Source organism: Colobus angolensis, unplaced genomic scaffold, assembly GCF_000951035.1.
Source record: "Colobus angolensis palliatus isolate OR3802 unplaced genomic scaffold, Cang.pa_1.0 Scaffold33, whole genome shotgun sequence".
Classification (NCBI taxonomy): Eukaryota; Metazoa; Chordata; class Mammalia; order Primates; family Cercopithecidae; genus Colobus; species Colobus angolensis.
Window position 1 is genome coordinate 6,938,492 of NW_012116599.1, and position 27,750 is coordinate 6,966,241.

Below are 27,750 nucleotides of genomic sequence, written 5' to 3' on the forward strand. Positions count from 1 at the left end.
GGAGAATCACTTGAACCTGGGAGGTGGAGGTTACAGTGAGATTGTGCCACTGCACTCCATCCTGGGCAACAGAGCGAGACTGTGTCTAAAAAAGAAAAAGCATTGATGCTCCACAGGCATGGTCTATGTATAGGAGTAAAATCACGCATTGCATGCCAGTATTTGATTATCTTTTACTAGATTAAAAACAAAACAAAATGATTGCTTTGAAAACCCATGCAATAATGTACACTTTTCCCATTAACGTTCATGATTGATTCATTTTTGAAGCGGAAATTTATTAATAAATTACCTGCTGTGGGAGAATGGCGTGAACCCGGGAGGCGGAGCTTGCAGTGAGCCAAGATTGTGCCACTGCACTCCAGCCTGGGCGACAGAGTGAGACTCCGTCTCAAAAAAATAAAATAAAATAAAAATAAAAAAATAAATTGCCTGCTGTGTGCCAGGAACTGCCCTTAGGTCCTAGGGATACAAAAACTGAGATGATTCCTGCCCTCCCCTTGCAGTCTTTTAGGGCTGAGACATAATAAAAATATAGTGGTCTTGTGCTGAAAGCTCAGATTTGGACTATGCAGGTTATGAACCTTGGGCAAGAAGCTTCTGAGCCTTACTTTCTATTAGTAGTAACTAGAATACCTGTGTATAAAAATGCTAGGATTTTTAAAATTAGGCCAGCTTGTGAAAATTCCCAGCATATTTCTTTTCAGATAGTATTTATTTATTGAATCTGAATCTAAAGTGGTAGAAGTTATAAGAAGAATTATCAATTTTCATTTTCATTCTTGGTTTGGATGGTTTCTTTAGGGGAATTTGTCAGTTTTCATAGCATACTGTCATGTCATTTACATTAGTATTTGGGTTATGTGTTTAAACTCTTGGAGCATTTTAACTTCAATTTTCTGCTGAGTTTAATAATAATGAAAATTGATAGTTATTTTAGTAACAATATGTTGTCATTGTAGAGTGGCAGAGTTAAGTTACATACTCAATAATTCAGGATTTACGATTATTCTCTTGCTCACATCTGGGGTTGGGAAACTGTTTCTAATGGCCAGATAGTGAATATTGTAGGCTTTGTGGGCCACCTGTATTCTCTGTTGCATAACTTTGTTTGAAATCCACTTCTCCTCCCTAACACACACATAATTCTTTAGTGTAAAAGCCATCTTTAGATTAAGGCAATATAAAAACAAGCCAGTGATGACCCAGTTTGGTCTGCACATTGAAGATCTGTTGATTGAAGATGTATGGAACTCTTATTTTTCAGCTTGCAATGTAAATCTTTTTATGACCTGGCTTCTTAACCTTATTGCCAGCAGAAATGTTTTAACTACAATGATCTTTGTTTTGTTTCCCATATGTGCTATCTGTATTCTAATTTTCTTACCATTTTACCAATGTGCTGGCTTTTAGTTTTGCTTGACTTTTCTCTTCTAATCGTATCAGTCTTTCAGGAGTTTTTATCCCTCAGATTCTAACACCCCCATAAGTATTTTAAACTGTTTAAAAAATAGCATGCACTAAAAGATTTACAAAAAAAAATTTTTGTTTGTTTGTTATTGCTCTTAGTTTCTTCTGTATTGGTCTTACTGACCTCGAGACGTTATAGGTATCTCTGTGATATAATCTTGCATATTTCTTAATTATACCTAAAGCAGTGAAAATGCGCAAGCATATATATCCAAGTGAGTTTCTTTTTTTGTGGGGGCAGGGCGATGGAGTCTTACTCTGTTGCCCAGGCTGGAGTGTAGTGGTGCCATCTTGGCTCACTGCAACCGCCCCCTCTCGGGTTCAAGTGATTCTCCTGCCTCAGCCTCCCAAGTATCTGGGATTACAGGCATGTAACACCATGCCGGGCTAATTTACTAGGACTCAAAAAAATCCATGGTTTAGTTTGATTACCACCAATTTATGAACCTTGTCACTTTGGGCAAACCACTTCCCTGGGCTTCATTTTCCTTTGTGATCTGTGAGAAGTATCTGTTTTGCCTATTTCATGAGCTTGATTTGAAGGTAGTATATAGGAAAACATTTTGAAAATTGATGTATTATATAGATGTAAGATCATGGTTTTGTTTTATTTTTTTAAAATTAAAAAAAAATTTTTTTCCCCAGGTTTAGTAACTTGCCCAAGATCGTGCTTTTGTGGGCAAAGATACTTTTCCAGTTGATTCCTAAACGCAGAAAATAAGTATCACGTAGGAACATGGCATGCTTTGAATTGAATTTAGGGTGGAGATAAATTTTTGCAGAATTTCAGTTGTATCAATAAATGAAAACATTCACTAATAATACATTGGAAAACATTTTAAACTACAAAATTAGTTAATTGAGGGAATAGCTTCCTAGAGGGATATTTGAGTTTTAAAACCATCCAATTAAAATATTAAAGCACACTATTGTATTATTTAAGGGATATTTATTTAGTGTCTGCGTATTTATGCACATGTCTGGCCTCTTAAGCATTTTGAAAGAAAAGTATGGCACCATAGCTCTTCTAAATATTAGCTGAATCTAGTCAGTAGTAACTTAGTAAAGTTGAAAATATTTAGAGTGTATTCTTTGATAATTAACTGTTGGCTTTCAGAGAAATATACTAATTAACAAAAATGTAGAAAATATAGACATGTCTTTGTTTTGAACATATCATAACCTGTGGGTTTTTTTGAATGATGACAGAAAACCCAAAGCTTTATAGAAGAAGCTAGATGTTATGTTGTTAGTTTGTAACTACTCTGAAAGTTTAATTTTTTTTTACATTACATTTTCCAGGTTACAGTGTTTATTTCTTTCTGTTTGCCTTACCATTCTAGCTTCCTGTAATCTCTTAGCTTGTTTTTTCTTGCCGTTGTGTGTTATCTTCTAAAAAATCTTATTTGACTCTAATTAAAACAATATAAATCATTAAACGTTTTTGTTTCTTTTTAAAAGACTTTTTTTTGTGGAGGTATTAATGCATTTACACAAGTAGATAATATAACAAACTTCCATCAACACATGGCTGTCTTTTTATTATTTTTAAGCAAATGTGAGACATAAAATTTCATCCGTAAACTCAACTCTCATGTTATCTGTAAACTTCAAGGGCTTTAAAATATATATAGCAACAGTGCTATTTTTGTCCCTATGACAATTAACAATGATCTAGTCATCTGGTCAGTGTTTAAGTTTTCTGTTGTTCATAAGTATCCTACTTTTCTTTTTTTTCTTAATGGTCTGTTTGAATGAGGATCCACACATTGAGTGGTTAAAATGGGCTTTAAAACTTTGTACTGCTTGTAAAGGATTGGAGGCTTGGCTGGGCACCATGCCTCATGCTTGTAATCCCAGCACTTTGGGAGGCTGAGGCAGGCGGATCACTTGAAGCCAGGAGTTTGAGACTAGCTTGGGCAATGTGACAAACCCCATCTCTACTAAAAATGCAAAAATTTGCTGGGTGTGGTGGCGTGTACCTGTAATCCCAGCTACTCTGGAGGCCGAGGCACAAGAATCGCTTGAACCCAGCAGGCAGAGGTTGCAGTCTGCCAAGATGGCACCACTGTACTCCAGCCTGGGTGACAGAGTGAGACTCTGTCTAAAAAAAAAAAAAAAAGAATTGGAGGCTAAATGGTTCACAGTGACATCTGCAAAGATTGGACTATAACGGGTGTGTATTAGTGGTATGTGGCATAGATTCACCCTGAGGTTTGTGTTAAGATTCACCCTGAGGTTTGTGTTAAGACAGTGGGGGCCTCAGGCCAGGTAGTTATTCTGGGGCTGGATAATCTGTAACCTGGGGCCCCTGCCAGCTTGAAGTCCCTGGGAAACATAGCAGCTCAGGTGACTTGCAGTACCTTGTGGGACACTCACGCAACACGAGTGCTACCTGGTACACATCTGAGTTGTAGTCCTTTTCCTGTGTCTTTTCCATTGCTCTGACATCATCTACTACTCAGTCTCCTTAAAATTGATACTGGGTTCTTACTGCAGGAAAAGAAGCCTGTTTGTTTGTCAGGACAGCAACTGACATTCATTTTGGCAACAGAGTATGCCATCTGATTATGGGGTATGTTATGAGCTGGTAAGAAGAAAATAAACAGGCCCTCCAGCCTCATAGGTTTTTGAGGAATTGGTAATGATGTTTAAGGTTTGGGTAGTAGTAGCCAAAGGCCATGCCTGCAATAACTTCTTGTCGATTTGGGTGATATTTTTTGGTCAGTCTCCTACTGGACCATGTTTCCCACCACTTCCTCAAGGACAGTCTCATACTGGCCTGTGATCCTAGGTTCTTTCCAAGGATGGAGTGGCTGTGAGCAGTTATCTTTTGATAGAACTTGTCCTGCTTTGTGCCATCTAACGGCAGCATAGTGTCGTAGGTTTTATGGCAGGTGAGCTGCTCTGCCTGCAGGGAGCCTGGTTTGGCTATCTGCTACATTGTCTCTCAGAGCCTGCTCTCCTAGATAGCTACAGCAAGACTCTGGACTTGGGCAGAGAATGCTCAGAGCCATAGCACAATGGCCGGATCTACCTGTTTTCCTCCCCTCCTCCAACGTTATTGTGAAAAATTCCAAATACATATAAAAGTTGAAAAATTATACAGGTAAAATAAACATTGTGCTGTATTTGCCTCAGCAGATATCTGTACTCATTCATCAGTCCATCTTATATTTCAAAGTAAGTTCAAAACATTAGTTCACATCACTTCTATAAACTGCAGTATATCTTTTTATTTTTAAATTAAAAAAAATTTTTTTTTTTGAGACAGAGTTTCGCTCTTGTTGCCCAGACTGGAGTGCAGTGGCATGATCGTGGCTCACTGCAACCACCGCCTCCCAGGTTCACGTGATTCTCTTGCCGTAGCCTCCTGAGTAGCTGGGATTACAGGTGATTGCCACCATGCCCAGCTAATTTTTTGTATTTTTAGTAGAGACGAGGTTTCATCATATTGGCCAGGCTGATCTTGAACTCCTGACCTCAGGTGATCCGCCTGCTTCAGCCTTCCAAAGTGCTGGGATTGCAGGCGTGAGCCACCGCGCCTGGCCTAATTTTTTTATTGAGGCGGCGTCCTGCTCTTGTCGCTCAGGCTAGAGTGGTGTGATCTTGGCTCACTGCAACTTCCACCTCCTGGGTTCAAGAGATTGTCCTGCTTCAGTCTCTGGAGGATTTGGTGCTATAGGTGCCAACCACCTCGCTGGGCTAGTTTTTGTATCTTTAGTAGAGATGGGGTTTTGCCATGTTGATCAGGACGGTCTTGAACTCCTGACCTCAGGTGATCCATCCACCTTGGCTTCCTAAAGTGTTGGGATTATAGGCGTGAGCCATTGCGCCTAGCCCGGTATATCTATCATTAATTAGAATTCAGTATTCATTCAATTTTTTAGGTATAATTTACATACAGTGGAGCTTAAGAATCTTAAGTGTACTTTTGGATGAGTTTTGATCATTGCTTCCAATTTGGTAACCTAAAGACCTGTACAAATATAGCACATAAGCATCATTACAGACAGTCACTGGATGCTTCTTCCTATTCAGTCCTTCCCTGAATTTTTTGAGACAGAGTCTCAACTTCTGTCCCTCCCAGGCTGAAGTGCAGTGGCTGGGTCACAGCCTATTGCAGCCTTGACTTCCCAGGCTCAGGTGATTCTCCCACCTCAGCCTCCCAAGCAGCTGGGACCACAGGCATATGCCTCCATGCCTGGCTCATTTTTTGTTTCTTTTTGTTTTTAGTGGAGACGGAGCCTACTCCTGAGGCACTGTTTTGTTTTTTTTTATTCACATTCATATAAAGTCAGTTAAAGTGTGATTTTAAAAATAACCCTTCTTCCTTTTTTTTTTTTTTTTTTTGAGGTAGGGTCTTATTCTGTTGTCCAGGCTGGAGTGCAGTGGTGCGATTACAGCTCACTGCAACCTTGACCTCCTGTGCTTAAGCAGTCCTCCCACTTTAGCCCTTGAGCAGCTGGGACTACAGGTGCGTGCCACCATACCTGGCTAATACTGTTTATTTTTGTAGAGACGAGATCTTACTGTGTTGCCCAAGTTGGTCTCAAGCTCCTGACTAAAGCGATCTACCTGTCTCGGCCTCCCAAAGTGCTAGGATTACAGGCCTAGACTGGAGTACAGTGGTGCAATCTCAGCTCACTGCAACTTCCACCTCCCGGGTTCAGTTGGTTCTTGTGCCCCAGCCTCCCGAATAGCTGGAACCACAAGCGCACACCACCACTCCCAGCCAATTTTTTGTATTTTAGTAGAGATGAGGTTTTGCCATGTAGGCCAGGCTGGTCTGGAACTCCTGACCTCAGGTGATTCACCTGCCTCGGCCTCCCAACGTGCTGGGATTACAGGCATGAACCACCATGCCTGGCCCTCATTTATTTTCTTATTGATGTCTTTGGCAAGTAGGAGTTTTGTCATTTTGATGTAATACAATTTATCAGTTTTTTGTTTTATAGAGAATGATTTCTCTTCCCTGTGTTAAAAAATCTGCTTCCTCTTAAATCATGAGGATAATCTGATTTATTTTAGAAGCTTTACATTTACATCTGTGATCCATCTCAAATTAATTTTAGTGGATGGTATGATGGGGATTGAGGTTCGTATTTTTACATGAATATATACACTTCTAGCTCTACTGTTGAAAACACTTTTCTTTCCTCAGTGTTGCTTTGGAGTCTTTGTCAAAAATGAAAAGACCAGGCCGGGCATGGTGGTTCACGACTGTAATCCTGGCACTTTGGGTGGCAGAGTTGGGCAGATGGCTTGAGCCCAGCAGTTCAAGACCAACCTGGGCAACATGGTGAGACCTTGCCTCTACAAAAAATACAAAAATTAGCCTGGCATGGTGGTGTGCATCTGTATTCCCAGTTAGTTGGGAGGCTGAGGTGGGAGGATCACCTGAGCTTGGGGAGGTTTTAGGCTGCAGTGAGCTGTGATTGCACCACTGCACTCCAGCCTGGACGTCAGAATGAGATGTTTCTCAATTAAAAAAAAAAAAAAGACCGCGTAATTATGGGTTATATGTTCTCTATTTAGTGTCATTTATTTATTTGTTAACCCTTATGCCATACAACACTGTCTTTTGGTTACTCTGCCTTTCTAGTAAGTCTTGAAGTCAGGTAGTACAAATCCTTCAGTTTTCTGTTTTAAAGATTGTATTAGATATTCTGGGTCAGGGGTTGACTGACTAAAGCCTGTGGGCGAAATTTGGCCGGTTGCCTGTTTTTATATGGTCTACCTGATTGAGCTACCATTGTGAGACATGGAGACCAAGCTGGGTTTTCTCTCCCTTCCTTCCTCGTTTCTCCCTCCATTGTTGGCATCTTTTGGCACCAAATGGTGGAATCTGGGAGTTGATGACTTAGTCACCTTTGACCAGTTGCCCAAATTGAGATGCTGGGCTCTTTGGGAAGTTGGAAAGGCACATCCGGATCTGGGTGTCACTGCGGTAGAGAGTGAAAATGACCACAGTGCAGATTATCTTTTTGTCCTACTGGTTTTCATAAATTGTACTTTTCAGGGAATTTGCCCATTTCATCTAAGTTGTCATATTTATTGACATAAAGTTATTCATAATAGTCTTGCTCTCTTAATGTGTATGGGATCTGTAATTATTTTGCTCTTTTATTATTTCCTTCTGTTTACTCTGGGTTATTTCCTCATTTTTAGCTTACTAAAGGTGGGACCTGAGGTCATTGATTCTACAGCTTGCTCTTTTGAATACAAAGTTAGAGGAAAGATAATGTTATTAAGACATTAATAAAGAAGGGAAAATTTATTTACTATTTATTAAGTGGAAGTAGATTGTCATAAAGGTCTTCATTCTCATCCTCGTGTTCAGTAGGCTGAGGAGGAGGAAGAAGTGGAGGGACTGGTCTTGCTGTCTTGGAGGTAACAGAGGCAGGAGAGGTGGAGGGGAGGCCGAAGAGGCAGGAACACTTGGTGTAAATTTTTTGTTTTTTGTTTTTTGAGACAGGGTCACAAGTTCCCTCACTCCCAGGCTGGAATGCAGTGGCTGGATCATGGCTTACTGCAGCCTTGACGTCCTGGGCTCAGGTGATTCTCCCACCTCAGCCTCCCAAGCACCTGTGACCACAGGCATACGCCACCATGCCTGGCTCATTTTTGTATTTTTAGTAGAGACAGAGCCTCACTGTGTTGCCCAGGCTGGTCTCTAACTTCTGGGCCCAAAGGATCCACCCGCCTTGGCCTCCCAAAGTGCTGGGGTTATGGGCTTGAGCCACTGTGCCCAGCCAACTTGGTGTAACTTTTGTTGAAAAAAATCTGTGTTTAAGCGGACATGTACACTTCAAACTCATATTGCCAACTATTAACTTTTTAATGTGATCATTTTCCCTCTAAGCTCTACTTTAACTATGTTATACAAATGTTGATGTATTTTATCATTTGGTTCAAAATGTTTTCTGATTGCCCTTGTGGGCCTTCTTTGACCCATTGATTTATTTAGTAGCGGTTTAATTTTTGCATATTTGGGATTTTCCTAGGTCCTTTACTGTAGTTGATTGTTGAGTTAATTCTATATCATCAGTGAACATTTTTAATATATTTTCACTGCTTTCCTTTTTATTGAGACCTCTTTTATGGTCCAGCACGTGTTCTGTCTTGGTGAGTGTACAATATGTACTTGAAAGGAGTGTGTTTTCTGAAGTTGTTGGGTGTAGTGTTCTATAAATGACAATTATAGTGCTGTGATTGATAGTGGTGTTTAGATGATGTGGATCCACCTTACTGATTTTAGTCTAGTTAAGTAACTGCAGATAGAACAATTGGACAGCTGGTGTGTATTTACCTATTTTTTTCTATAATTTTTTGCTGCATGTATTTTGAAACTTTATAATTGGTGCTGGTATATAATTATTATGTCATCTTGATTACGCCATCGTTATGTAATGTCTTTTTTTATGTTTGATAATACTCTTTTTTGAAATTTACTTTATCTCATATTGTTTTTTCTTTGTAGTGATGGGTTGTTGTGAAACACTTTTTGTTTTCAGAATGTGACTGTGATGCACCTGGAAATGCTTTATGTATATGTATGTATTTATCCTACTTGTGGTTGATGATGCTCTTGAATCTATACATTTTGCATTTACCAAATTGGGAAAATTTCAACATTTTCCCACCAAATATTTTTTCTGCCTCATTCTCTCTCAGCTCTCCTTCTGAGATTCCAATTCCATGGATGTTAGGCATTTTGATACTGTTCTGCAGTTTCCAGAGGCTCTCTTAATTTTTTCCCCTCCATCTTTTTACTTTACAGATTGGACAGTTTCTCTCTTATCCTCAATTTACTCTTCTGTTATCTTTAAGCTCTGATTTTTAACTTTAGATACTGTATTTTCCATCTCTAGTATTTACATTTTTTCCGTTATTTCTAGAGTTTCCATTTCTCTGCTCAGATTTTGTTCATTTTTAATTATTGTAAGGATGTTTTCTCTTTTAATATGATCTTTTATTTATTTATTTTTTTGAGACGGAGTCTTATTCTGTCATCCAGGCTGGAGTGCAGTGGCACAATCTTGGCTCAGTGCAACCTCCGCCTCCCAGGTTCAAGTGATTCTCTGCCTCAGCCTCCTGAGTAACTGGGATTACAGGCGCCCACCACCATGCCCAGCTAATTTTTGTATTTTTAGTGGAGACAGAGTTTCAGTTTCACCATCTTGGCCAGGCTGATCTTGAACTGACCTCATGATCCGCCCGCCTTGGCCTTCCAAAGTGCTGGGATTACAGGCGTGAGCCACTGCATCCAGCCTGTAATATGTTTTTGAATATAAGTGTACTAGCTATTTTAAGTCATTGCCTGCTTATTCTAAAGTCTTTATCATTGCAGAATCTGTTGCTGATTGATTTTTCTTTTGATTATGGGTTGTAATTTCCTGTTTCTTTATATATGTAGTGCCTCTGGATTCTGTTTTGTTCCTTCAAAAACTGTTGGTTTTGTTAAATTGTTTTGTTTTTTACTTCAGCAAATTCTGCTTCTCCCATGGTGAGTGCCAGCTGAAATCTCTGCTCAGTTCTTTATTTGAACTGTTTGAAGTCAGCCCCATGCACACATAGGTCAGGAGTGAGCCAGAGACTTGGGAAGAGTTGATACATAAGTTTTGTGGTACCTATTTTCTTTTTCTAGCCGTCTCTTCTGGGATTTACCCCTCGCTTTCCAGTTGCTGTGGCTGTGGTGAAATTCTTGTCTTCTTGTACTTTAAGCTTTAAGACTTGTGTATTTCTGTTTGAGTTTTAGCAGCCCTGCATGACTGCTTTCAAGTGATGATCCTTTAAAAAAAAAAAAAAAAAAAGCACATAAGCACATACCTAGTGCTGTTTCTTTCCTCTTCAGCTTGTTTGTGGTTGCCCTTTAGCGTCTTTATAAACTTTGTCCAGAGTTTATAGTTGTTATCTGCTGGAGAGTTGGGGTTTTAACATGAGCCTTTTTGTAACTACTGGAAGGAATCTACACTGCTCGCCCTTTAAGTCTTTTTTCATCCTCTAAGTTTCCTCTCCAGTCACTCATTCTTATTCTCTGCCCTCCTGCTAACGAAGTCACTTATTCCACCTACTGGATTTTGCTAATGCCATCCACATAGTGTTAGTGTTCCTCTGTTCTCCCAGTTACCTGTAAACCAGTGGTTGGCTGTTGTAGTTTCTTAAGATTCAGGGCTTAATTTCAGGAATGGGAAAGATCCACTATTTCATAGGTTGTGTGGTGTGTTTTTTTATCAAAAACCACGATAAAAGTTTTAATTTTTGGTCATGTTAGCAGCTAATGCTCAGTGCCTACATCCATTAATTAGGAATTGTAAAATGGTGATATTCTAACTCAGTAGTTTTCCAAGTACAGTTTGGGACTTGTAGGGGATCCTTGAGACCTTTTCAGAAGTTCTTTAAAGTTTAAAAAAAAAAAAAACAAGTTTAATAGTACTGAGACTCAGTTTGCTGTTTTTTCTAACTTCTGTTTTCATGGGTATACAGAGTTTTCCAGAAGCTACATAACATAAAAATGCAGAAGCAGATGAGAAATCAATTGCTACCTAACAAGGCATTAATGAAGTTTACAAAAATTACAACGGTAATCCCAGCACTTTGGGAGGCCAAGGCGGGTGGATCCACAAGGTCAGGAGATCGAGACCATCCTGGCTAACACGGTGAAACCCCATCTCTACTAAAAATACAAACAAGTTAGCCAGGCCTGGTGGTACGCCCTGTAGTCCCGGCGTGGTGGCACGCCCTGTAGTCCCGGCTACTTCGGAGGCCAAGGCAGGAGAATGGCGTGAACCCAGGAGGTGGAGCTTGCAGTGAGCCGAGATTGCGTCACTGCACAGAGCGAGACTCCATCTCAAAAAATAAAATAAAAATAAAAACAGTACCTTTTCACTAATTTTTTTGTTTTGGGAAAAAATAGCCGTTTTTATAAGTAAGTTACTTACATTAAGATGCAATAGTCTTTATTCTTCTTTAAGAACATTACAACTATTTATAAATATCAATAGATATGGTGCACCACCATTTGTGGTCTTCAATATTGAACTCTTTAAAATAGTTTCATAACATTTCCAACATCTACCAATTAGATTTTTTAAAATTACTATGAATTTATTTATTTGATATGTTTCACTCAAATTCAGTTATTCTTGCCGATGCCCAAATTTTCCCCTTTGTTCAATGAGATAACTGTTTTTGAAACCAATTTAAAACTTCTGCAAATCTTGTTTTTACCTAGAAGAGCTTTGCCTGAATGTTCCTTTTTTTAAAAAAAAAAAAAAAAACCCGTGAGCCACCAGTATATTCAGAAATGTTGAAAGAAAACTGTTTCTTCCCCACCTCTTGTTTTATTTACATAGAATATGGTACAAATGCGGTTTACTTCAGAGGCTTGCTTTGAATTTGGGCGAGCTTCTTTCTGTTCCTTGGCCAATGACTACATTCCAAACCTGGGTCAGCTGCCTCACAAATGCATGCCTCCAGTCGCCAGGACAACAAGACAATAGAGTGTCAGTACAAATAGGTCACTATCATTGAGTCCTAGATTGAACTAAATAATAGATGAGTAGGTTAAGAGGTGGCTAGTATTAATGATATCCTTAAACCATAGATAATCCACAAACAGTTCTTCATATCAGGACAAAATAAAATATAAAGTTGTGTTCTTAATCATTTCTGAAGGTTAAATGACCAAACAAGCTAGCCCTCTTCTGTCACTCCCTTGCTAAACTCCTTGTTTGTTCCAGGTGTATTCTGGAAAATGTAAAAATATGTAAAGCTTATTCTGTGTGTACATCTGTATGTGAGGGAGGAAGGCAAGAACACACCTTTGGTTAATTTTTCCTCTGCAACTTTGCTTATCAGATTCGTAGTATCTTTGGGAGTGAGAATGCTTTGCTTTAAGAGGCGTCACAAAATAAGTTTAGAACAATTGGAATGGAAACACTTGGGATTTTTTTTTTCTTCTTAGGAAATAATTCTAAAGCTCATCCAAAAGAACAAAAAAGTAAAATTAGTTGGGAATAATTATTTACTGTTTGTAAAACAGTAAATAAATGTAAATGTAAAACAAACAGTAAATAGGATTTGTCCTATTAAATACTAAGTTTATCTCTGTCTTTTATGTACACAGTAATTTGTGATATAAACTTGCAATAATTACAGCAACCTGAAACTAGTGGAAGGATAGGCACAGATCTGTGTATTAGATACTGAGATATACTGTAGCCTTCTTATAATTATAAATGTGAATGATCTTGTAAAACAAATGAATTTCAGCATTCCTTGTGGAAGTTGGTTATTTAATAAATGGAAAATTAACTGGAATGTTACCTGACATGATACACCAAAATTTCAGAAAAATTTTAGCATTAAAATTTAAGTCATAAAGGAAGCCATAAACATGTAGAAAATGACTCCGTCTCAAAAAAAAAAAAAAAGAAAAGAAAATAGTCTCAAAAGATCCACCTGCAAAATGTTTATTAATCCCAAGGGAGACAAACAGTGACTTTAAAATGGATAAAGATACGTTTTAACCAAATAATCCAAGTATACACCAGTACTGGGACAAATTGATGTTGTGTGTCTTTCTTGATAATGATGCACTGGGAAGGACATGTCACTTATGTAGTATCTTTCCCAAAATACATAATATTAGTTTAATCATGAGGAAGCCCAAAGTAAGGGTCATACCACCAAACAGCTGGCCTGTACTCTTCAAAGATGTCATAGCCATGAAAGACAGAAAGAGTAAAGAATGTTCCAGATTAAAAGAGACAAGACAGTTAATGGATTCTGGACAAGGAAAACCTTTTCTTTTTACTATAAAGGCCATTATTAAGATTACTGACTAATCTGTAGATCAGATAATATAAAATATTAATGTCTTGGCTTTGATCATTGTGCTATGGTTATGTAAAAGAATGTACTTATTTTTAGGAAATACACATTTAGGGGTAAAAGGCTTGTTATGTCACCAATTTAAATGGTTACAAAAATTCTTTTTCTCAGAATGGTAAAGCAAATGTTAACCATTGGAGACTTGGTAAAGGGTATGTGGGATGTGTTTCTATTATCAACTTTTGTGTAAAATAAATTATTTTGTAATTAAAAAAACAAGCAAAACTAAATTGTAATGTGTAAGGATGTATACATGGCAGGGGCGTGGCTAATAGTAAAACACTAAGAGTGATTACTATAGAAAATACAGCCAAATAGCCAACTACATATTTAGCATTTGAATGCAGAAGGACTTTGTAGACTGAAAGCAATGGAAGAAGTCACAAAGTAAAAACTGATACATTTAACTAGATAAAACAAGGAAACTCGTGAAAGGCAGAGTAAATAAAATTAAAAGGCAGAGCCATTGTTCTGTGCCAGGCACCATACCATACAGGGTAATTTACTTATGTTATCTTAGTTTGAGAGAGTTGGACAGACGATAATCTTCCTTGAAACTACTATGACTTGACTAATTATAAGTCTTAAATTTATAAATCTCTTTGTAATTTACAAAGCACATTCATAAATAACCTGTGTGTTGAGGGGGTAGGGAGGGGTGCTTACCATACTCATGTTCCTTACTGAAAGAAGAAAAGGCTTATTGCCGTGAGAAAACCACGAAACACAGCACCACACATCCACACACACACATCCACACCCCTGATTGTACCAGGGATGGACACCTAACCCTGAGGCTAGTGACTTATCAGATCCTGTTTCTTCAGAAATTGAATTAAGGTTCACAGAGGCTGTATTCAAACAATTAGTCATCTGAACTGAAAAATTGTATGTAGTGGGCTCTGTGCAGGCTAACAAGTAAACAAACAAAAAGTTGTACTTAGAGAAGCAAGAGTGGGGACAAGACATAGTATGAGAAGCAAAATGATAAACTCTGTCTTGGTGGAGGGGTCGGTTGAGAGGGGGCTTAGGAGATAGGCACTCAGACTGCCCAGGTCCCAGATGGTTTCCTGTTTGCATTCCTGGTTCTCATGAAGTATTTGCTTTATTTTGGTGGAGTGCTTTGGTGTATGCTGTCTGCAAGTCTGTTTTTCTCTAAGCTAGTATAGCTGGGTTTTGATTCTTTTCATCCTATCTGGAACACAGTTCTGATGTTAGAGACCTTCAGTGAAATAAGTTATGGGTTTGTGAGTTGTGTGTGCTGCCCTTTACTAAGTCCTTACAGTAGATGTCTGAATTAGAGTTGTTGCTCTCATTCACAATGCAGATACTTGCAAGTAAGTTTTCTTACTATCCATTGCATTTTATTTCTCTCTAGTATTCTAAATATTTGCTTCTTTCTTTCCTTTGTGAGATTTCCTAATCCCTTTCCAAGTGTTTTATCATTTCTGTTTCTTTGTACTTAGTAGTTATTTAGAAAACAAGTGTTAAATACCTATTAATCTTTCACCAAAACTTATTCTGGTACTTTTTCTCCTGTATTGTCAAGTGAATCAGTATGTATAATAAATTGGCTCTTAGATAGTCGTTGCTGTTGGGAAGTTCTTCCTCCAGGGAAAAATTTTTGCCCACCTATCTGTTATTCCCTGTGCACATTCTAATACCTGTCTCTGAAACAGGTTTTTATTATCCTATTTAAATTGTTACTAGTCTTGGATGCTGGGATGGTAGCATAGTCCATGGTTACAGGTATGTTCGGGGTTGCCAAACTTTTTCTATGAAGAGTCAGATAGTAAATATTTTAGGCTTTATGGGTGCCATAAGGTCTTTGTTGCAGTTAATGCTGATGTTGTAGCTGTAAGTAGTCACAGACAAAAGGCAAGCAAGTGGGTGTGACTGTGTTCTAAGAAGATTTTTATAGGCCCCAGATTTAGCCCAGTTTGCTGATCCCTGGCTATATATGACGTGAGAATTTGGATCAGTGAATTTATTATTTCTACCTAAATAAGTTGGGGAGCTAACTGTTCTAGGCCAGCGTGTATGTTTTAGATGGAACAAAAGAAAAAAGATAATTTCTATTGTGCATATATTTGAGGGCTGTTAAGGAAGTTGCTTTCACTCATATACCAGGTATTAAGTGCTTACTGTGTGTCAGGTACCGAGCATACAGATAGTGTTGAATCAGAGAGGAGGTTCCTGCCTTATGAAATTTGCATTTCAAAATTATGAGATAAAGGTTGTGAAAATAATGTGAGAGTGTGTATCTGTGATTTGGTACAGGGATTATTGTCCCTTTGGATTGGGTGGTTAGGGAAGACTTTCTGAGGAATCCAGTGGGCTGGAAAGAGTTTAAAATTAGTTTGGAGGGCTAATCAGGGGTCACATTCTGTTGAGCCTAATAGGCTATGATGAAGAATTTGAATTTTACGTTAAGGAAGCTGTTATAAGGTAGTTTGTGCTTAAATAAATTATTTTTAAAGAAACCCTAGGACAAAATAAACAAGTTGGATTTGATATCTCGTAGGTCCGATCGATACTCCCTTACCTGTCAATTTATGTGGCTGGTTTACAAAGGCACTTTGTCTCCGAGATCTCACGTATAGCTTGTGTGCGCCTATTTTTAGTTAGTTACTCAGTTGCATAAGTTCTAATTCTTGCCAGCACATTTTATAAAACCAAATGTTAAGATAGGATATACCATAAAGTTCCTTAAAAAGGTATATGTAAATGCAAAACCATCAGTTTCTCTTGCATAAAGCACATGCGGATAGTGTTTTTGTTTGTGTAGGCATCATTTAGTTTATGTATTGTTTAGAGATATGTCACTGAGAAATACAAATCAGCTGGTGGTCTAGAAATAAAGTAATGTAGGCTGGATCAGTGTAGGAAATGTTAATAATATACTTAACATTAATAATGTACTTCTTTTTCCAGTATTTTACTTGAGTCATGGCATATATTTGAGATTATTTCTCTGAGTATGGACTTTTTCTCCCTCGTTTCTTCCTTTTAGGGCAAAATAATATGTTGGTGATAGAATTTTGCATAGGTCCATGGTACCTGTCTAGAGAGCTTCTAATGGTATTTTCTGTTTGTTAATATTTATTTTTGTTCAGTTTTTCTGCCCGCTTCCAAAAAGTAGATATTGATTACTTGTTCATCAAATTTTCAGTTGTTAAACTATTTTGTTATTTGTTCCTGTGTTTTGTGGGTGGTATTATTAAGTGCTGTGATTATATCTTATATCCAGAAGGAGGCAGGAGTACTTAGAGGATTGCTCCATCTCTACTAAGTAGAGAAAAGACAAAAAAGAAAGTATGAAATCTTGTTGGATGTATGTAGATTGGCTGAGTGAAAAAAAGATTCTTTAAATTTCAGATCCTCTGTCCTTTCCTTATTCTTGTATCTTTCTATATAGAGGTTACAAGCAGAGTCATGCCATGTGGTTTATTCTTTTTATCTTTTTTGTGAAAATAAGTTTTTCTCCAAATAAAGGTGAATATCCATTTCAATAAGTTTCCACTCCAATTTGCTGTCCGCCTCAAGGATTACTGATATAACACTGTTTCTTACCTTTCCTTTTATATATGAGTAATTGGGAATGAGTATGAAGGTTTCCTATTTCTGGTATTCATAACTGAGTTTGTTAAATTGCCAGCCCTGTATATATTTATTATCATGATTTGGCTGCTGTGCTGGATACCTGCTATCTGCACTTCTCACTCTGGTCTTTTCCTTGCTCTGGCTCTAAGCAGCTGGTCTGTCTGGATATACAAATCGGCTTCTTTTCCCTGGTTTCTAGTTGGGTTCAGCTGGTGGGGAACATTTTATTTTCCTGACTTCTTCCTGTGGGATTTCTGCAGCCTGGCTGCATCCTTCCATTAAAGTTTGCAGTTCCTATCAGGGCTGATAGTTCCTGTCAGGCAGCTGACATTTTTCTTTCCTCTCCTGCTTTATGCCAATGGGTAGTGGTAGGCCCTGCTGTTACTAACCCTGGGATATAACACTCTCCCTTGTGATTTCCTTACAACCCACCTATGCTTCGTAATAGTCTCCTTATTAAACTTTCTTCAAATTATCCAAATTGACCGTGCCGTCTGTTTCTATGGTAACTGACTGATAAAATATGCTTTAACATATTTTAGATTCTGTCAGTGGCTATTATGATTCCAATTATAGAGTGGATTAGGACTATTAAGGGAAAAATTAACAATCTTATGAATTTATTCTGTTGTCTGGTGTGATTTTATTTTTAGTTCTTCCATAAGATCTGGCTTTGAGTATTACCAGTTTATTGAACACTTAATATGGCACAGCCCATTGTTTGAAGCATTATGGGGAATCCAAAAGTAAATGAGACACATGCTCCATTATTCTACTAGTAGGCAGTTTGGAATGAGTTTCCTGTGAGAGCTACAAAATGCTAGAAGTTCAGAGGAGGGAGATGACTCTGTCAAGACGGCTTTGATTGTGTCTGCGGCAGGAATGAAGGGAGATCTACAATTTCCTGCATTTTCCTGGTAAGACCACCCTTCCCAGTCATTGCTTATCTCACCACTCCATAGTCCATCACTGCAAACCACTTAAAGAGGCTAGGCCCAAAAGTAATATATGATTTCTTTTTTTGAGGCAGTCTTGCTCTGTCACCCAGGCTGGAGTACAGTGGCACGATCTCAGCTCACTGCAGCTTCTGTCTCCCAGGTTCAAGCAGTTCTTCTGCCTCAGCCTCCTGAGTAGCTGGAGTTACAGGTGCATGCCACCACGCCCGGTTAATTTTGTGTGTGTGTTCTTAGTAGAGATGGGGTTTCACCATTTTGGCCAGGCTAGTCTTTACCTACTGACCCCCCAAAGCGCTGGGATTATAGGTGTGAGCCACTGCACCTGGCCAAACTATTTAAAGTTTATATACCTATTCTCAGTACAAAACATATATTAATTTATTTAACTCTCTAAACCTCCTTATGAAATAGGTTCTATTATTATTTGCATTTTACAAATAAAAGTTAATTTGCTCAAGTCAAATAGTAGCAAACAGAGTTGGAATTCAAACTCATGCAGTCTGATTCCCTTGTCCAAGCTCATTAACTACCATAAACACCACATTATTCTATAATTAGAATTGATTATTCACCTCCCCAAAAAGGGACCATCAAAAGTAATTCCATTGTTCCATATAATTCCTTTTTTTAGGTGTCATTCTTGCTCCTCAGTGCTGTTTTTAGTCCCTCACCCCCACTTTTCATGTCAATAGATTTTATCACTTGCTGCATCTTCTTGTTGCGATCATACCAGTCTTCCTTATTCAGTATTTATTTATTTATTTGTTTATTTATTTAGAGACAGGATCTCACTCTGACACCCAGAATGAAATAGAGTGGTATGATCAAGGGTGACTGCAACCTCTACTTGCCGGGCTCAGGTGATTCTCTCACCTCAGCCTCCCTAGTAGCTGGGACTACACATGCACCACCATGCTCAGCGAATTTTTATATTTTTTGTAGAGACTGAGTTTTGCCATGTTGCTCGGGCTGGTCTTGAACTCCTGGGCTCAAGCAGTCCATCCGTTTTGGCCTCCCAGAGTGCTGGGATTACAGGCGTGAGCCATCGTACCCAGCCCCCTCATTCATTTTAAATACTGTTTTTATTCCCACTAGTGTTAATCATTTTTGCGGTTCCAGTATCCACATAGATATCTACATGGCCTCCTGAATTCCTTGACCTCCAGTGATCCTCCATACTACTTTAGACCTTTTATTGATTGTTAACTGTATCACCTTCCAGATTTCAGTTTCAAGCATCTAGTTCTCTCACCACCACTGATTCTGTCTTTCCGGCTTACTCCCTCTAATACTGGAGCCACAGCAATTTTGGGACAGTCATCAGCACCTCTATTCCTTCATTTCACTAAATCCCTTTGTTATCTATCTTCCTCATGATGTCTTTGTTTTTCTCAGCTTAGATTCCATGGTCTGTTAATATAATCACCTTTTTCCACTGTCTGTCCTATTCTGCTCGATTAAACCAATATTCTACCTACTTTTACCTAAATAGCCAGATAAAGCTGGAGAAAAACACAGCCTTCTGACTAGTTTCACTTTAGATATTGATGGCCACAAGTCTTCAGTGCTTCCTAGTCAATTCATTCTCTTCCTTTTTTCCCAACCCTGAAATCCCCTTTTTTCCATTGATGGTGTTTATTTTACTAAAAAACCAAAACAAGCAGAAAAGAGACTTTATCAGCATCAGCAAGTCTAGATGCCTGAAATAGCAGTGTTAGGAGCAGAAGGCAACCTTTCAGGGACTGAACTATGAGTAGGTCATAAGGAGTTAGAAATTGATGTTTTCCCAGATGTGTCACTGAAACGCTGTCTGTGTTAAATGAATCTTGCCCCATAATGGGTTTACTGGCTATATTTGGGAAATGCTGAAAGCTATGTATAGTTTGAATCTCTGTTTCCCTCTCTCTCTGATGTGCTGATACAGAAGCAAGGAAAGATGAATAAAATTACAGGTAGAAAGTAAGTTTCCATCTGCTGGCCTAGATGTTACTAAAGCGTTGGTTTTCAAACTTTCACCCATTTCAGAATAACCTGGAGGACTTGATACAACAGATTGCTGGGTTCTACCTAGAGGGACTGATTTCCCATGTCTTGAGTGGCTCCTGAAAACTTGCATTTCCATCAAGTTCTTAGTTGACACTGATGCTGCTTGCTGATTTACGGAATTGGGAATCATATATTGAGAGTTACTTCATTTGAGTAAGAATTCAACTGCCAAGAGTGTCAAGAATGGTTAGGATTTTGATCTATAAATATAGGAAATAGCTGCTGTGGGACAATATAATGGGAAATTAGAGCTGATTAATAACTTTGAGGGACTTTGAAAGTGAGATGGTTTGAATTTCTAGGGGACTCAAGCAACTATTTTTAATGACTTTTTCTCCAGCAATGTGACCTTTCAGAGAGCAGGAACAGAACCACAGCAGTTAGTATATACAATTTTGAGGGAATTCTACAGGCTGCTTATGTCAAATATTTTATCATCAAGCACTCCATCTTTGCTTTGCATTACCATTATGAGTGCCAAGATGGCAGCTCTATGATCTGTCTGCCCTTAGCCCATCTGCTTCTTTTTATTTATTTGTATGCTTATTATTTATTCATTTATTGATTTTAATTTTAAAAAGTTATATATGGCAGAGGTTTTAGAATGTAGAGAATAAAGTGTCCATCAAATACAGTCAATAGTTTCATGGCTTTGGGTAAATAACTACCCTGTCTCTTGTTTTCTCATTTGGGAAGTTTTAAAATCTTCTATTTTAAAATCTTCTATTTTAAAAGAAAAACTTCCAGGCCTCCCTTTATGAATGTAACTGATAAATCTTTAAAAATCTTAAAGAATTACATTTTGGGAGAATCATTAATTAGGTTTCTGCCTGAGGAGAGTCCCATGTAGTTCTTTTTAACTGGCTAAATATTATTGGACAAGCTGGGTCTCTTAAAGGTTTGTAGTATTTCTGGCAGTAAGTTGCACTACTATTCCTGGGTGTCTGTACTTCTCAGGTGTTGCCAGTGAAATGTTTTTGTAATGGATTGTGCCTCACTCTGGTCCTCACTCTTGTCAACTGTCACTTCCTAAATGACTTTATACTCTCTGTACTGAGCCTGGAATAGGAAGGAACCACAAGAAATATTTGTATAGACCGACAGACACGGAGTCTCGCTCTGTCGCCAGTCTGGAATGCAGTGGTGCGATCTCGGCTCACTGCAACCTCTGACTCCCGGGTTCAAGCGATTCTCCTGCTTCAGCCTCTGGGATTATAGGCACGTGCCGCCATGCCCAGCTAATTTTTTTGTTTTTTTAAAATTTTTAGTAGAGATGGGGTTTCAGCATGTTGGCCAGGATGGTCTCGATCTCCTGACCTCATGATCCGCCCGCCTTGGCCTCCCATAGTGCTGGGATTATAGGCGTGAGCCACCACGTCTAGCCTACAAAAATATTTTGAAACACACTGGGGACATGATAGGAGAGGAGAAGGGCAAGCCCTTTTTCCTATCCTTTCTCTTATTTATTCCGTACCCAGTTCAGTGAGCAGGTAAGATTGAGAAGTATGCTCTTCCTTCGCTGATTTCTTAAATAGTTGTCAGCATTTTTGAAACCAGATACCATGTTCTTTTCATAGTGTTGTAATTGCTTATTCTTTAAAATAATGTAATTTTGGAAACTTGTTGACTTGTTCTTGATAACTTTGCTAAGGAATAATTGATAACTTTTGAATATTTAAATTGGTAATGTGTACATACTTAAAGTGTACAATTTGATGAGTTTTGACGTTTGTATATACTGTGAAACCACTACCACAATAACAAGATAGTATATATTTTCATTGTGCAACCCTTTGCGATGAATCCACTGGTCTGGTTTTCTTCGCTGTAGACTGGTTTACGTTGAAAATTTAAATGAATGGAAATATGCAGTATATACGTTTTGGTGGGGGGCATGCAAAGGTTACTTTCAGCATAGTCTTGAGTTTATTTGTGTTTCTCTTATTAATGGTTTTCTCCTTTTAATTGCTGAATAATATTCTTCTTTGGCTATTCTCCCATTTGTTTGTTTATTCACTTGTTTATGGGCAATTGGATTGTTTCCAGTTTGGGGTTATTAGTAAAGCTGCTATAAATATTTATGTACAGTTTGAGTGTGGAAAAGTGCTTTTATTTTTCTTGAATAAATACCTAAAAGTAGAATGGCTACGTCATATGCCAGGTCTGTGTTTAACTCTTGAGAAACTGCCAAATGTTTTCCAAAGTGCTTATACTATTTTACATTCTAAAGCGTTCCGGTTGTTCCACATTGTTACCAACACATGGTGTGGTCACACTTTGTTTTCAGCTTTTCTAGTAGTATCTATGCATGTCTATCTTGTGGAGTCTCAGTGTCTTTTTTTTTTTTTTTTTAAAGATGGAGTTTTGTTCTTGTCGCCCAGGCCAGAGTGCAGTGACGTGATCTCCACTCACTGCAACCTCCCCATCCTGGGTTCAAGTGATTCTACTGACTCAGCCTCCTGAGTAGCTGGGATTACAGGCATGTGCCACTACTTAGTGGCCTGGCTAATTTTTTTGTATTTTTAGTAGAGGTGGGGTTTCACCATTTTGGCCAGGCTAGTCCCGAACTCCTGACCTCAGGTGATTCGCCTGCCTCGGCCTCCCAAAGTTCTGGGATTACAGGTGTGAGCCACCGCACCCGGCCTCAGTGTCATTTTAATTTGCATTTTATACAGGACTGATGATAGTGGGCTGCTGATACCTTTGCTGAAGTGTTTGTTCAGACCTTTTGCCCCCTCTTTAAACAAGTGTTGGCTGGGCGTGGTGGCTCACTCCTGTAAACCCAGCACTTTGGGAGGCTGAGACGGGTGGATCGCTTGAGCTCATGAATTTGAGAGCAGCGTGGGCAACATGGTGAAACACTGTCTCTTCAGAAAATACAAAAAATTAACCACCTGTGGTGCTGCACTCCTGTAGTCCCAGCTTACTCAGGAGGCTGAGGTGGGAGGATGGCTTGAGCCTGGGAGGTGGAGGTTGCAATAAGCTGAGATTGCACCACTACACTCCATTCTGTGCTATAGAGACAGACCTTTTCTCAAAAACAAAAACCGAAACAAGCGTTGGGTTATCTGTCTTTTATAATTGAGTTGTGGGAGTTCTTTATATATTGCAGTTTCAAGTTCTTACACATTTTGCAAATACTTTTTATCAGTTATCTTGATTTTTGTGTTTAAGTTTTTTGAAGAATAGTTTTTTATTTTGATGAAGTCTACTTTATCAGTTTTTCTCTTTATAATTCTTTTTGTGCTGTTTTATTTCATTTCTCTTTTGGTTTTTCTGAAAGTTAAATTTCTCAGATTCTCATTTTTTAGCTATCAGACCAAAAATGCATAGGAGACAACTATAAAGCTAATAGTGTGTTTGCCTTATGTTTGTGTTTATTGTTACAGTTTTACAGTAAATTGTTTATGATTCTAGTATTTTTGCTTGTTCTTTTTGGTTTTTTAGACTTGCTAAAGGGCCTGTAAAATTACTATTGGTTCATTCCTTTGTTTTGTGAGTAGAGGAACTGAGAATTACACAGGTTACATGACTTTGCTAATGGTGAAGTTTATGATTATGCCAAGACTGAAAAGACCCCAGGTCCTCTCAAATCCCATTTCACTGTTCATTTCCCCTTTTTAATGATTTTGTTGCTAAAATTTTACTGCACACTACAACATATTAAAAAGAAATTTAGTTCCTTTATTTCTGTTTATTAGTATACTCATTGAAAGCATATTAATACAATTATTATGTAGATTAGCTTCCTGAAAGAATCACAATATCCCCTTAAAATTTCATTAAGTGAAGATGTTGAATTTAACACTTATTTTTTTGATTCTTTCCAAAGGTCTGTAAACAGATTTGGCTAGGATTATTTGATGATAGATCTTCAGCAATTCCAGACTTCAGGGATCCACAAAAAGTGAAAGAGTTTCTACAAGAAAAATATGAAAAGAAAAGATGGTGAGTGAAGAGTTGTATGTAGACTAAAGCCTCCCCAAATCACATAGTTATATGGGTAAGGTTAGTCTGACACAATGAAGGATAAAAGACAGACAGTGAGAGCTTAGATAGGTATATAATTCATTATCCCTTGGCTTTTTGTTGGTTTGGTTTCCGAAAACCTTTACTTCTACTTTATCTTAACTCATCTGTTTCTGGCAGCAGCCTGTTTGTTATAATAATTACCAGGAAAGTTAGGGATTCTTCCTTCTAATCATTCCCTATCGCTGTTAGCTTCTTTAAATATGTTTTGCCCTACAAAGCCTCTGTTCTTAAAAATCATTAATTTAGCAAGTATTTACTGAGTTGTATCTTTTTTTAATTTATTGAGTAACATCTTCTATATACTAGGCACTATGCTAAATAAAGCTCTGGTGTGGTAGTCCATCCACCTAATTGTCTGTTGTAGCCTTTGCTCAAAATATTTTTTCTCTCCACCTAAGAAATCAGTTTACTTTCTGGTTAAGAAGGGAGCATTTACTTTTGCCTAACTAAATCTATCAGATGTTAATTTTTAAAAAGTAATTCCAACAGGTTGTACATATAGCTAGTAAGCCCCTTCCAATGGAATAGGGACTATATCCATAAAGCTAGTGTTCAGCTACTGAGGGCTCTGCATTTTTAGCTATATGAGCACAATTTAAGTATAGTTACTAAGACTCATTAACTATGAACTCTTTTGGTTGTTTCTTTAATAGTATTGAATAGTGGATATTTTCATCTTGGGAGGTTAGAAAGATGGGACAGAGAATCAAAATAGAGGCAATAAATAATGGGGAAGTAATGAGCTTCTTGTTTGCTTGAGGAGCTGTGTTTCAACCCAAGTGTTCAGAGCCTGTTTTGGTCCTGAGGGAACATTTGCTGTGGCTTACAGCAGAGGTCTTTACCTTCATTCAGGAGCACATTAGCTCTGACTTGCATGCTATATCAAAATTTGTATTCTTACTACTTTCCAAAATAGACTACTTTTTTTCTTTTTCTTTTTGGAGACTGAGTTTTGCTTTTGTCGCCTAGGCTGGAGTGCAGTGGCGTGATCTCGGCTCACTGCAACCTCCGCCTCCTGGGTTCAAGCGATTCTCATGCCTCAGCCTCCCAAGTAGCTGGGATTACAGGCACCCACCACCACGCCTGGCTAATTTTTTGTATTTTTAGTAGAGACGCGATTTCGCCATGTTGGCCAGGCTGGTCTCGAACTCCTGACCTCAGGTGATCCACCTGCCTCAGCCTACCATAGTGCTGGGATTACAGGTGTGAGCCACCGCACCCTGCCTAAAATAGACTCCTTTTTGCAAGGCAAGATTGATCAGGGCTATATTCAGCTATACTAGAAGACATCAGGTATGAAAATAGATTAAAATACACCAGTAAAATTTAAGCTCAGGAAAGAAGAAAATATTAGAAGGTGGATTGATGGTAAAAATATGGTAGCATAAATGATTCTTTTAAAACGAAAGGTATAATTATCCTTTTATCTTTTTGATTCTGAATTTCCTAGACATTCTACTCTATAGGAAAGACTGTTCTCCTTATATAGCCCTAACCTAGTTTTTTTTTTCTTGGCTGTGTTACTTTTACCAATTCAGAAAGAGAGTTTGGTTAGGGATTAGCTTATGGTCAGCTCTAGCTATCAAGAGAAAAGTGAGTGTCAGTAACGGTAGAATTAAAATCATAGATTCTTACCTCCACATTTATAACAGTAATGTATTATTCATTCAGACTGTAACACAAATACCTAGAAACCTCAAATAATTACAATTTGTGTGTTGTTTTTTTTTTTTCTTCCCTGAGAAACAGGATAATAAGAGTTATAAAAACAGAGACTTCAAGTGGTGGGACAGGTGACCATCATTAAGAGGGCCAGGAACAGTATGTTTTTAATCCAGACTCCCTCACACCCGTAACATATAGCTAGAGAGCAGTGAAGTTGGTTTCTAACATGGAATAAGCACTATCCAGATGCAGCCTCCCTAAAAATACTCACTGTAACTACACTTAAAACAGTGATGCTGTTGTTATCCAAAGGGATTTTGAAATTGTTCTTTTGACCAGTTCTCAAAATCACTTCCTGTGTTATACAAGATTAGTTTCTTTACTTTGTCAGGCAAGTCTTTTGAACCAGTAACTATCGTTTGATTTTATCCTTTGATAAGACTTGGCGATACTCAAGAATTTGTATTAGTAGTATGCTAAATTATGGGAAGGTACAAGTTCTTGTATTCATTCTCATATATCTTTTGTCTCTCTCATTTACTTTAAAAAAGCCGGTTGTATTGTTTGTGATTATTAAGTGGTTTGGTGATAATGAACACTTATGTAGTTAATATCTGCACCAGGAATTGTTCTCAGTGCTTTACAAATGTTAACTTGTTTAAACCTAGGCAACTCTGTCTCTCCATTTTATAAATGAAAAAAATAGAAGCACAAAGAGTTTTGAAGTATTAATAGTTTGCCCAAGGTTTCACAGCCATTTGGTGATAGAGATGGGATTTGAACTCTTGTCTCTGGAACAGGTGCTCTTAAGCATAGTTTTCCTTCTTTCCTCACCTACTTCATATGGGGAATAAGGAGGGTAGGACAAAACCCAGAATTACAAGAGCAAAAGCTCTCACATAATCCCACACCGAGAGGTTAGGATTGCTAGTGTTTGGACATTATTATATCTTTGCTGCCTCTCCTTTCTCGACTCGCCTCCTCACATAAATCATGTATTTACATGACTGGAATAAAATCTGAAGGATCTGTGAGGTTTTATCTTTCCACGTCAAAGCAGAGTAGCTATGAGTATTGTATTATTGTAAATATTTTTTTCTTGATAGATGTTGGGTTTGTTTCCCAGTTTTTTTGAAATTATAAAGAGTGGACTGTGATTAACATTCGTGTGTACATGCATCTGTATACACTTACCAATTCTTAAGAATGTTTCTAGAAGTGGTACTTCTGGTGCACAAAGCACACCTATTTATATATTTTAGTAGGTAGCAATAAAAAAAATTGCAAAGTTCACACTTAGCTTGTAGGTGAATAAAACCTTAATTTGCATTTTTGTTAGGTTAAAAGTGTTTTCATTTCTGTGTCTCCTGTCTTCTGTGAATTGCTTCTTTTGTTCATTTAAAATGGGATGATCTTATTCTTGCAGTTGTAATAAGCCTTTATATTTTAGGCCGTTAACTGTAATGTTAGAAATTTGGGTGTAGTCTTAAGCTATCGTTCCTTTTTAAAAAAATATGCAAAGGTATTCTGTGTGAGAGGGTTTTCAGATAAGATTAATGGTGAAACAGTCATGTACGAAGTTAGAATTAAGCTTATTTTTTGGTATAGAATTACCTACTTTTTTTTTAGTTAACTGGTTTTTATGTGTTTTAGGTATGTCCCGCCAGAACAAGCCAAAGTCGTGGCATCAGTTCATGCATCTATTTCCGGGTCCTCTGCCAGTAGCACAAGCAGCACACCTGAGGTCAAACCACTGAAATCTCTTTTAGGGGATTCTGCACCAACACTGCACTTAAATAAGGGCACACCTAGTCAGGTGAGTAGTCTTTGAATCTTTGTAGGAAGCTTCGACTTAAAGAGGGCTTGAGTATCAAGAATTTGAGAATTCTTTAAGACAGCAGCATAACCTTGTATGCCAGTAGCATTGTGTTCCAGTGGTTTATTATACATTAAGAAATTGTTAAGTGGTTGAAATATATATATATGGCCGGGCGCGGTGGCTCAAGCCTGTAATCCCAGCGCTTTGGGAGGCCGAGACGGGCGGATCACAAGGTCAGGAGATCGAGACCATCCTGGCTAA

At 38.1% G+C, this 27,750-nt stretch overlaps 1 protein-coding gene across 2 annotated transcripts in view; it reads left to right on the forward strand.

Annotated features, from left to right (window-relative positions):
• Positions 1-27,750, forward strand: part of AGFG1 (ArfGAP with FG repeats 1) — a 71,315-nt gene that overhangs the window by 5,050 nt on the left and 38,515 nt on the right. For both annotated transcript variants that reach the window (XM_011951941.1, XM_011951942.1), the window contains exons 2-3: positions 23,806-23,921; positions 27,324-27,486. In XM_011951941.1, coding sequence (XP_011807331.1) covers positions 23,806-23,921; positions 27,324-27,486 — 279 coding nt within the window. The remainder of the gene's footprint in view (positions 1-23,805; positions 23,922-27,323; positions 27,487-27,750) is intronic.